Source organism: Drosophila guanche, unplaced genomic scaffold, assembly GCF_900245975.1.
Source record: "Drosophila guanche unplaced genomic scaffold, DGUA_6, whole genome shotgun sequence".
NCBI classification, from domain to species: Eukaryota; Metazoa; Arthropoda; class Insecta; order Diptera; family Drosophilidae; genus Drosophila; species Drosophila guanche.
The window spans coordinates 17,000,768-17,011,120 of NW_022995743.1; the positions used below are offsets into that span (position 1 = coordinate 17,000,768).

Consider the following 10,353-nt stretch of genomic DNA (forward strand, 5'->3'; position numbering starts at 1 on the left):
ACCAAGTAATCAATTTTCAGTTGAATCTATGTACATATGTTGAGGTATTATATCATTTGCGAGCGTTTTGGCAACACAGGGTTGGCCCAAATCATCAAGTGCTGATAAGAAAGTGCTCTCTAATGATGGCATGGGCGAACGCGTGCTATTGTACTTGTAAATACACAAACAAACTTTTTAATTTACAAGGGTACTTAAGTTTACTTTTGTTGGTCGCTTCAAATGTTGTTTACTCTGTGATTCTATGGCACCAATTAACCCCGCTCATGGTTGAAAATATAAAATATATATGTAAATAGTAATATTACGGTAGGTAAGTAAGGATACAAGGACGACGTACATACATATATGTATGCATACATACATATATATAAATGGATACATAAATGTTTGTATGGAAATGTACATACATACATAAAACAGAGAATATTCCGGCAAAAAACGCCCTGATTGGGGATCAAATTACGCAGCAGAAATTCAGAGAGGACGAAAAATCGAAACAGGAACGGTGCCGACGCCAGTAAAATGAGAGTAAGGTGGAGCAAAATGGAGTTTCCTTAACCTGGAGCTTAGGTTCAATTGTTCTCATGCATGTTAAGAAAGTAAATTGCGTAATGTGAATTAGTTTCCGGCTTACCTTGTAAGAAAGTTAAAAGTGTCGGTACTCCTCGACTATAGATATAAAATTCTTTAACTGTTCGATATCAAAATATGTTCTGTGTCTGTTAACTTTATTTGTAATAATTATAAAAACGCATTTGCAGCGTCGCAGTTTGCAGTAACTTTTTGCCACTCTTGTTTTGCTTGCCAATCCTTGTCTACTGTTTCATTTGTGAAGCACAGCGTACTGCAGGATAGGTTTGGTTTGACTTTGAAGTCTCCTTTGCTAAATACAAACAAACCAAGGGTGTTCGTTGAAATGTAAGCATTGAGATTGCGCAGAAACACCCAATGAGTTTTGCAGTTCAAATAAAGCCGTTATGGATTGGTTCGCCGGAACTAGTTCACTAGTGGTGCAAATTAACCTGCAGATAGGCTACGATTTTACAACGGCTTCAAATTAACAGAAATCGTGTTAACATGGACAGTGGAAAACAGTCCCTTGATCTAAATAAAATCACAAATTTAATTGCATTGTCAAGTATTGAAGGGGTCAGATAAACCTAGCCTCCTAATGAATACAAATTATTAATATAACGATTTTCAACATTAACGAATCCATCATTGAGGATTGGCCTTCCTTCTTCATACCAATTTCGAGCACCTTGCTCCTGAAGGGTGATTTTGAAAGCTCGCTAATATGCATCAATGATATATAAAAATGAGCAGTTAAATATAAAATATCTACATATATATATATAATAATACATATGTATATGTACATACATATGTATAAACCACTACACGACAAAATCGAACTTTTTTTCACCAAGGAAACAAACCGGGCTTTTTACCCATAGTGTAATGGTTAAATAATGGATAAATTCAAAAGGAAGGTCAAAGGATGCGATAGGGCCTAAGCGCAATCTTTAAATCTTTTAAAACACTGCCAGAAAATTATTATCTTCAAACGGTTTGGGAGGTTTTCGCCCTTTTGCGGGGCGGAAGGGGGCGGGGCTAATTTTTGAAATACACTGGTTTCAGTGTGAGCATACAGCAGTCCGGAGCCAAAATTTGGCGGCTCTAGCTTTTATAGTCTCTGAGAACTAGCCGACAAACAAGACGGAGAGACGGACGGACAGATAGACCTGGCTCTATCGACTCGGCTATTGATGCTGATAAAGAATATATATACTTTATGGGGTCGGAAACGTTTCCTTCTGTCCGTTACATACAACCGTTATTCCCCACAACTACAATATACCCACCCTATTTACTCTTCGAGTACCGGGTATAAAAATCAAATCAATTCAAAAAGGTTACCACCAGTAAGCTTAATTTGCTTAGTGACTATTTTTATGAAAGAAATATTTGAATATGGTGGTGCTTTTGTATTTGAAAATTGTGAGGCGCGGCACTGCTATTTCATTGAACATAATTGTACATTTTTGTACAAGCTGTTGTCTTGTCTTTATGTAGTGGACTATAATAGGGTTCAGAATTCAGTTTTCGAATAGCCACATGGATCCGAGGACACTGAGGACTATCTTCTTTGTTCTGGACATTTGGCTGCTTTGCCAACGAGCAGGCAATGATGTACGACCTCCATCATTTGAGGCTCAGAATGTGGCAACAATATCGCCATTGGCATGTAGCCATCACGGGCATATATACCCGCACGTTTGGGGAAAATTGGGAGATAATTCCCAACCATGTAGGAGATAAATCCACCGGCCAATGTGCACGCCGTCCACTTTCAAGAGATGACTGAAATTCAGAATGTAGGCGACGCAAGTTGGCCCTGGTTGGAATCCCAATCCCATTCAGCCTGACGCATATAAATAGTGGAAAGCTGGAGAGGTTCGGACAATCCCTTCGTATAAATATACTGGAGGTATTCCGGAAATTTAATATAAATCATCCTGACATATTGTCAAACACGTTGGCCTCCATTCAAACTTTCAGCTGGGTGCTGAGCATGATGGTGAGCTTGAGGGACCCCAGGGAATAGCCCCTAATAAACATTAGCATTTAAGTTAAGTTAGTTGTGTCTTCCAATTAACATTCCATTCCCGCCCTGTATTTTTAAATAAATACTCAAAAATAAATAATTTTAATACTTTTTACGCGTTTTCAACTTTCAAAATTTCGAAATTTTTTTAAGCACGTCACAAGCCGGTGATGATGTCCCTGATGTGCCTCTATGGTTTTATTTTTCAAATAAATATCAGTCTTTCTATTTTTGGTAGTCCGTTCGCCAAACAACTCTTTTTGAGTTCAAAACTTTCAGTAACTTTTATTTCCAACATATTAATATATAACCGCGGTGTAATACTGTAACACTTGGCTTCTTTCACATTTTTTTGTTACCATATTTCTTCTGGACTAACTGTCTTCAAATTTTTAAAATACACAGTTAAATAAGTCACCAACAAAACAAGATCAAGATCTTGAGGCTGCGGTAAATAGAAGAGAAGATACTGTTTCAGATTTGCTTGTCAGTGTACTGTAACGAACCCTTTTTCCGGTCGTGTGACCTGTGCTGGGCTGACTCAGCGGGAAATTGGGTGGTTGCAACGAATTTGTATTGTTGCCTCGACGACCAAGTAAAAACACAGGATTAGTTTAATTCTGACAATATCTATAGCTTAGCTTAGCTTATGGCTATATTATCGCTATCTTGTGACCTGCCGATTTCGGAGGGTTGGCTTCGGGCGTTGCACGTTGGTGCCGCTGAACTGGGGCAATTGATCTTAGTCCGCCACACCAATTCCGCACTCTAACGGTTCGCCTTTCTCCACTTTAACCTCGTCCGAAAACCTGCTGTTCATTCTGATTATGCAAGACTCACTCTGGGCATTCGATGTCGCTGGTCCCGTTACGATTTCCGCTATTATGCACTTCGATTCACTTATACTCCCGAACACTCGACTTAGCTCTTGGGCTGCTAGGGCCCTCCTTCTATAGGCCCTGGCTAACGGTTCTCCCACGCGGTCAGTATTTTTCCATTGGTGATTCTGATGCTTTCTCCCATCTTCGTAACGGGCCCTCGATCTCATGGCCATATTTTGTCATGCGCCGGTCCGCTGCCGGCCCAATCCCATCCTTCCACTCTCTTCTGCGCCGCCATCTTGGGCTCCCCGCTCTCTGAGCGCCTCTTCCAGATTCGCCGTGTTCGGATATCCGAGCCCCAGGCTTTAACCCTCTAAAGCCTGTGAGGGACACGTTCCCTCACAGTACATACGTAGATATATACGGTCATTCTCTAGATTTCTTTTATCTTCAAAATTGTAGGTTTGGGAGATTTTCGATCTTTTTCGGGGGTGTGGCTAATTTTTTAAACTGTCGTGATATTATCGACCACTATCGAGACTTTAAATCATCGATAGTGAGCTAGGTCGATAGTGTCCAACCAGCGATAGTGCCATCGATTGGCACTAATCCATAATGACTGGCATCCGTTTGCAAGACGAACTTTTTCGTGAAGTCGGGGCACGCCAACACTGAGTCGGCCGCCAACCTACTTCTTACCGCTTCGAACGCCGCCTGCCCTCTACCACTATCGAGACTTTAAACCATCGATAGTGAGCTAGGTCGATAGTGTCCAACCAGCGATAGTACCGATAGTGCCATCGATAGTTTTTCATCTCTAATTTGCTGTAGCGACTAAAAATTTTGTTACACATCAAATCAAATCAACGGCGTAGTAACAACAATCAACAAGTGAGATCATGTCGAGCGATGGAAAGAAAACTTTTACGCGGGCCGAGGTCGCCAAGCACAACACAAATAAGGATACCTGGCTGCTCATCCACAACAGTGTCTACGATGTCACCGCGTTTTTGAATGAGGTGAGAAATCGACAGCACGCACTGCAGTGCCAACGACAACAAAAACAACAACAGGATTGGTACACGTCGAATCTAGGACGGCACGACCTAATCTGGGACTATATCTACAATGATAAAGTGTTAGACGGGTCGGGCCTACATGTGCACATGTAGAATGCACCCTGCGTGTGAAGAGAAACAGGTGAAAACTACATAGATCTGTACTTTGACCCGTGAACGTTGGTTGACCCGAGGCTGATGTAGACGATTATATTTCGAGTTTCACAGAAATTTCTAGTAGTCATGGGCACGTTGCTTTTTCTGTGCTCGCCACATTAATACGAGTCCCCTTTTCGCTGTTGCCTTCCGCTTTCGCAGCTAAAAGCATTTGACGCTTTGAGTTGCGAAACTATTCCCTCGTAATATTCATAAAAAGGTACGTACATATATACATATGTATTATATGGCCTGGCCACATGGAGCGAGGGTCAAATGTTAAGCAAAGCCAGGGTGCGCATCTGCATATCATTTGGGTGGCTAGACAATTCCTACGCAATTCCGCTGTTATTTGGAGTAATTTTGAATTATTCACACAGTCATCCCGATGAAGCAAGTCGAAGAAACCGCCCCCAACCAACTGATATCATTGAGATTGCTTTCGTGCTCTTCTGATAAGCTGCAAGCAACTTCAAACTAACGATGACGCTGCATTTAGTGCCTGGAAAATAGCAATAGTGTGGATGACAATGCTTCGCACTTCGTACTTGTTTTAATTCTAATTCAAATAATGTCTGCCGATGCCGCTGCCGCTCCGAGGAGCCACTGGCCAGGTCATGTTTTAAACATTCGCTCCATCTGCTGTGATCTTCGCTGTGCCAGTTGCTTTATTTCGTTACTTGTGGATGTCTTTTTTCAGGGTCAGTCGCCCATTAGCATTTCTAGCATATTTCCAATACCAGCCGCGAATGATGTATGCGAATATTTACTTTTCCCTTTGTTCTTTCTTGTTACCCTCTGCAGCATCCCGGAGGCGAGGAAGTGCTCATCGAACAAGCCGGCAAGGATGCCACAGAGAATTTCGAGGATGTGGGACACAGCAACGATGCCCGTGAAATGATGACAAAGTACAAAATCGGAGAGCTGGTGGAGAGCGAACGCACCAGCGTGGCACAGAAGTCGGAGCCCACCTGGAGCACGGACACGAAGAACGAGGAGAGTTCGGTGAAGTCGTGGCTGCTGCCCCTGGTCCTCTGTCTGGTGGCCACCCTCTTCTATAAGTACTTCTTCGGCAGTGCCAAGCAGCAGTAGACGACACCCAGTAGCCAGAGGAAACCTGCTACAGCGGAATAGCCGTGCGTTTCTCCCACTTACCACTTACCACATAGTTAGTTTTTCACGCAATCTACGAATCACTCTTGTAGAGGATTAGTGAATGGAATGGGATCGGATGGTTGCAGGAGCAGGGCGTAGCGATAGTACATTTCTGCAAAGTTTTTAAAGATAATTCATCTGAATGTTTAGCATTTGACCTTCTTTTGTACTCTTACTCTTTGTAATTCCGTCAGGCGGTGGGGCTTGAGTTCTGTTATTAATGATATTTCTACTTTGAGACACAAACTGAGAACCAAACAAAAAAATAAATCATCAAATATGTGAGTGTGCGTTAAACATATTCCAAAAAGAAACAAGAAATAAGTGTTTAGTTTTGTTTGTTAGTTCGTCAAGGAAAAATCATTTTAAATGTTTCAAATTTGTTAATTTTTTCTCTAAATTGAAGTACACCAAGAACTCCAAAAACATTTCCCATCATGGCCAAATTTATTCAGATGGCAGTGATGTTTGGCAGCTCCAAGTTAGCCAACAGCAATTACAGATTTGACGATGTGTCGCACGGAGCTGGGCAGATTCCACAGATGAAGCGGGAGCTGCCAACGCGTAAGATGTGCCTTGACGCGTTCAAATCGAACAATTACGATGTCCTCATTATTGGCGGCGGCGCAGTGGGAGCCGGATGCGCACTGGACGCGTCCACGCGTGGCCTCAAAACGGCCCTGGTCGAGGGCGACGACTTTGGCAGCGGAACGTCTTCCAAGTCCAGCAAACTCTTGCATGGCGGCTTCAGGGACTTGGAACAGGCGATAAGGCGCTTCGATCGCGCAGCTTTTCGTCGCGTGCAGAGGTCTCTGATGGAACGAAGCAAAATTGGGAATCTGGCGCCTCATCTTAACCAGCCAGTGCCGATCATGCTTCCAATACATCATTGGTGGCAGGCCCCGATCTACTACCTGGAGCTTAGGCTCTACCACATGCTGGCTCCCAAGGGAACAAAAGATTTCCAGTACGTCAGCGCCGACGAGGCCGTGGATATATTTCCAATGATGCGAAGAGGGGATCTCTTTGGAGCATTCGTTTTCCACGAGCTACAGTATGACGATGCGCGCATGTGCCTCTCAGTGGCACTCACGGCTGCCCGCTACGGAGCTGACATCTGCAACCACATGAAAGTGGAGAGGTTGCTCAAGAACAAGGATGGAAATATTGGCGGCGCCCAGGCTGTGGACCAGCTAACGGGCAAGTCGTACACAATCAGGGCGAAGGTCGTCATAAATGCCACCGGGCACTTGAGCGACAGCGTGCGCCTGATGGAGGATCCGATGGCAGAGCAGTTGTGCACCAGCAGCTGGGGCTCCATTGCCGTCTTTCCGCGCTTCTACTGCCCGCAGCATGTGGGCGTGTTTGATCCGCACACAAAGGACGGTGGATCGATATTCTTCCTTCCCTGGCAGGGCCACACTCTCGTGGGAACCAGCAACGAGGCCTGCGATGTGTCCGGAAATACGGCCGCGTTGTGTGCCCCTCCGCAGCCGTCGGAGCGAGAGGTGCAGTGCCTGCTGGAGGGAATCAGGCACTTTGTCAGCCCCAACTTTGATGTGCGCCGGTGCGACGTTCTTGCAGTGTGGGGAGGCTTCAAGGCAATGCCCGTGGAATCAGCTGCGCTAAATAACACCCCATTGAGGAATCATGTCGTCAATCTGGGCCCCAGGAACATGGTGTCCATTGTGGGCGGTACTTGGTCTTCGTTTCGCATGCTGGCCGAAAAGGCGGTCAACGCTGCCATTAAGTACGGCAACATAGACGCTCTCCGGCCACTCTCGGTGACGGCGGACGCTTGCAAGCTGGATGGTGCCAATGGCTGGACCCCGAGGATGTTCATACGGCTGGTGCGGGACTTCGGAATGGAGCGTGATGTCGCCGAGCATCTCTCGAACACGTACGGCTCCAATGCCTTCAAGGTGGCCGTCAACGCCTCGAGTAGCGGAAAAGGGTGGCCCATTGTCGGCAAGAGGCTGCACTCGGAGTTTCCGTACATAGAGGCCGATGTGAAGCAGGGCGTGAGAGACTATGCGTGCACACTGGTGGACATGGTGGCTCGTCGGCTGCGCGTGGCATTCCTCAATGTGCAGGTGGCCGATGAGATCCTGCCGCAGGTGGCGAACGTTATGGGCCGCGAGCTGAAGTGGTCCAGCGAGCGAAAGGCCAAGGAGATTGACAATGCGCGCAGATTCCTCAGCACCCAAATGGGCCAGCTGAGCGGGGATCCCGTCCATCTCAGTGTTCCCATTAAGATGTCCGTGCGGCAGGTACACAAATATGTCACCCATTTCCGAACCTTGGACGACAACAACACCGGCTATGTAACGATCAGCAACTGCTGCAAAGCGATGAAGGCGATGGGTGTCAAGGAAGTGCCCGTGGATCTGATGCACAACGTCCTGCGCGACATCGACTGCCACGCTCAGGGCAAGGTCAATCTGTACGAGTTCCTTCTGCTCATGTCGGCCGTGGTACAAGGGGATACTGAATACCTGCGCTACGCCAAGATATGCATAGACCAAAAGCTCGTGTCGGTGAGCAACCAGCAGCCCCGTGCACAGCCAGTGGAGCGAGCATGCGGTGGACCCTAACACTCTGCGGGATCCGCGAGTAGCCGATGGCGATCCTTGCAGAGCATTTCACGTAGGAATGGATCCTTTGGGACCGAGACCATAAATATAGTTTATTTTTTCAATTCACACACAATTCGGTTTGTCACAAGTCAACTTGTAGCAGTTTATCCTAATCTTTTGGCTTCGCTTTAGGATCGTAGGGCGTCATGAGGTTCTCGGAGAAGGCCTTGATGCTGTCCGGACCGCGCACTTCCTTCTCGAGCAGCGGCAGCTTGGTGACATGAAAGTCCTCGTACAAATCGGCTATCTGGTCCAGGTATTTCTCTTGTATCTTGAAGCGGGAGGCGCACATGTTGCAGGAGCTGTGAGAGTTGTTCAGGAACAGCAGCTGATTGACGATTATGTTGTGTACATCGATGCCACACTTGGTTAGTTCTTGTACAAGTCGCTCCGTCTCATACAGGGAGAAGAACTCGGCAATACATACGCAAACGAATGTGGTTTGATCCTGTCAACAGAACAGAAGTCAGTCCAAATGCTAATTTCTTGCTTCTTTACGCTACTTACTGGATTCTTGAACTGTTCGTTGACCTGAGTGATCACTCGCAGCATGTCGTCCAGCTTCTGCGACAGGGTGTCCGCATTTACGTCTGCCATGCCCAGCATGGAGACGAACTGCGTTAGGAGAGGCGCCACCTTCATCTTGAGGCGCAGCAGCTTGCCCAGGCCTTTCTCCACCACCTGCGGGAATGCAATGAGGCGGAGCGTGTGTCCGGTGGGTGCTGTGTCGAACACCACCACTGAGAAGTTCATGCCCTTCACCAGCTTCATCACCTCGGCGTAGCTCATGGCCTCATCGATTCCGGGCAAAGCATTTATCATTTCCTGCATAACGCCCTTGCTAACGCGTAGAGCCTCGTTTTCACCCTCAAAGTACTCCTCTGGAAGCTCGTTTAGGCCCGCGTTTGGGTCTATTTCCATGGCAAACAAATTGGCAAAACCATTCACCTGGCGGATAGCAAAAGCAGCATCAAGTCGCATTAGTGAAGAGTGAGACAGTTTTCGACGGACTCCGAATTACCTTTGTGGGCACCTTGGTGAATTTCTGGTCGAAGGCATCGGATATATTATGTGCTGGGTCTGTCGAAATTATGAGCACCGACTCGCGCACCCTTGCCAACTGAACGGCCAAGCTCGAGCTGAGAATTATGGACACCCAAACAGAAATGGGATTAGCGAGACGTTCTGTTGTCATGTGCACCTGTTTGTGGGTGCCCGTACGGGCTTTCTCTTACCTGCAGGTTGTCTTGCCCACGCCACCTTTACCGCCAACAAAAATCCACTTCAAGGAGTCTTGCGCCACGAGATTTTGCAGGCTTGGGGGCAGCGGTTCCAGGTTGTCGACCATATTGTCAATTCAATCAAGGCGACAAGCGACACGTAATAAAGAAAAGTTTAGTTAAATTACGAATTTCTGTCTCGAAATATTTTGGTCATCGGTGTGTAGTGATCAGTGTGCCTGAACCACAGAAATAAATCGAAATATACAAATATACCGGAAATATACCAAGGAAAACACCGAACTTAACACATTCAACCCCCCCCCAATCTACAGCTTGAGTTAAACCACTAACCATAGTGTGTGGGCTGCTTTTAAATTATTCTTGTAACTCCATCCTTACTCTTTAAATAGAATACAAAAATGACCATGATCAAATTATCTAGAAAAGTCGGTGTATACACCAGACCGTGTCGCTGGAACTATCGGTAATCGACTTGAGCTGCTCCTATTGAGAGTAACTAGATCCGACTTGAAACAGCTGCGAACCAATCGGACTTGTAAATTCGAAATAGTTCACAATATTGCCGCAACTGCCAAATTTAAATAACCGAATGCACCCAAAATGTAATGGACAAATCAAATGGCTATCAGAATGTACCTAGAAAACATTGATGGGTGCTCTCGTGATGGGTTT

The 10,353-nt window shown here is 46.0% G+C and overlaps 3 protein-coding genes across 3 annotated transcripts; 2 read left to right on the forward strand and 1 right to left on the reverse strand.

Moving 5' to 3' along the window:
• The first annotated feature begins 4,279 nt into the window (after positions 1-4,279).
• LOC117581578 (cytochrome b5) lies at positions 4,280-6,089 on the forward strand. Its single transcript, XM_034268932.1, has 2 exons — positions 4,280-4,451; positions 5,451-6,089. Exons 1-2 carry the CDS (start codon positions 4,332-4,334, stop codon positions 5,736-5,738), a joined length of 408 nt encoding a protein of 135 aa, XP_034124823.1. The 5' UTR covers positions 4,280-4,331; the 3' UTR covers positions 5,739-6,089.
• A 100-nt stretch (positions 6,090-6,189) lies between these two features.
• LOC117581567 (glycerol-3-phosphate dehydrogenase, mitochondrial) lies at positions 6,190-8,510 on the forward strand. Its single transcript, XM_034268906.1, has one exon. It carries the CDS (start codon positions 6,239-6,241, stop codon positions 8,393-8,395), a length of 2,157 nt encoding a protein of 718 aa, XP_034124797.1. The 5' UTR covers positions 6,190-6,238; the 3' UTR covers positions 8,396-8,510.
• On the reverse strand, positions 8,459-9,889 carry LOC117581571 (ATPase ASNA1 homolog). The gene is made up of 4 exons (XM_034268920.1): positions 9,673-9,889; positions 9,459-9,576; positions 8,945-9,385; positions 8,459-8,885 (listed from the first exon to the last, which is right to left on the reverse strand). The coding sequence occupies exons 1-4, from the start codon at positions 9,783-9,785 to the stop codon at positions 8,547-8,549; spliced, it is 1,011 nt and encodes a 336-aa protein (XP_034124811.1). The 5' UTR covers positions 9,786-9,889; the 3' UTR covers positions 8,459-8,546.
• Between the last annotated feature and the right edge of the window lie 464 nt (positions 9,890-10,353).

Excerpts from the sequence above, each read along its gene's own strand:
- LOC117581571 (XM_034268920.1), bottom strand. The coding sequence starts at position 9,785 with ATGGTCGACAACCTGGAACCGCTGCCCCCAAGCCTGCAAAATCTCGTG. Across the intron at positions 9,577-9,672 it reads GTGGGCAAGACAACCTGCAG|CTCGAGCTTGGCCGTTCAGT; the intron begins GTAAGAGAAAGC and ends CATAATTCTCAG. Across the intron at positions 8,886-8,944 it reads ACGAACAGTTCAAGAATCCA|GATCAAACCACATTCGTTTG; the intron begins GTAAGTAGCGTA and ends TTCTGTTGACAG.
- LOC117581578 (XM_034268932.1), top strand. The coding sequence starts at position 4,332 with ATGTCGAGCGATGGAAAGAAAACTTTTACGCGGGCCGAGGTCGCCAAG. Across the intron at positions 4,452-5,450 it reads TCACCGCGTTTTTGAATGAG|CATCCCGGAGGCGAGGAAGT; the intron begins GTGAGAAATCGA and ends TACCCTCTGCAG.
- LOC117581567 (XM_034268906.1), top strand. The coding sequence starts at position 6,239 with ATGGCCAAATTTATTCAGATGGCAGTGATGTTTGGCAGCTCCAAGTTA.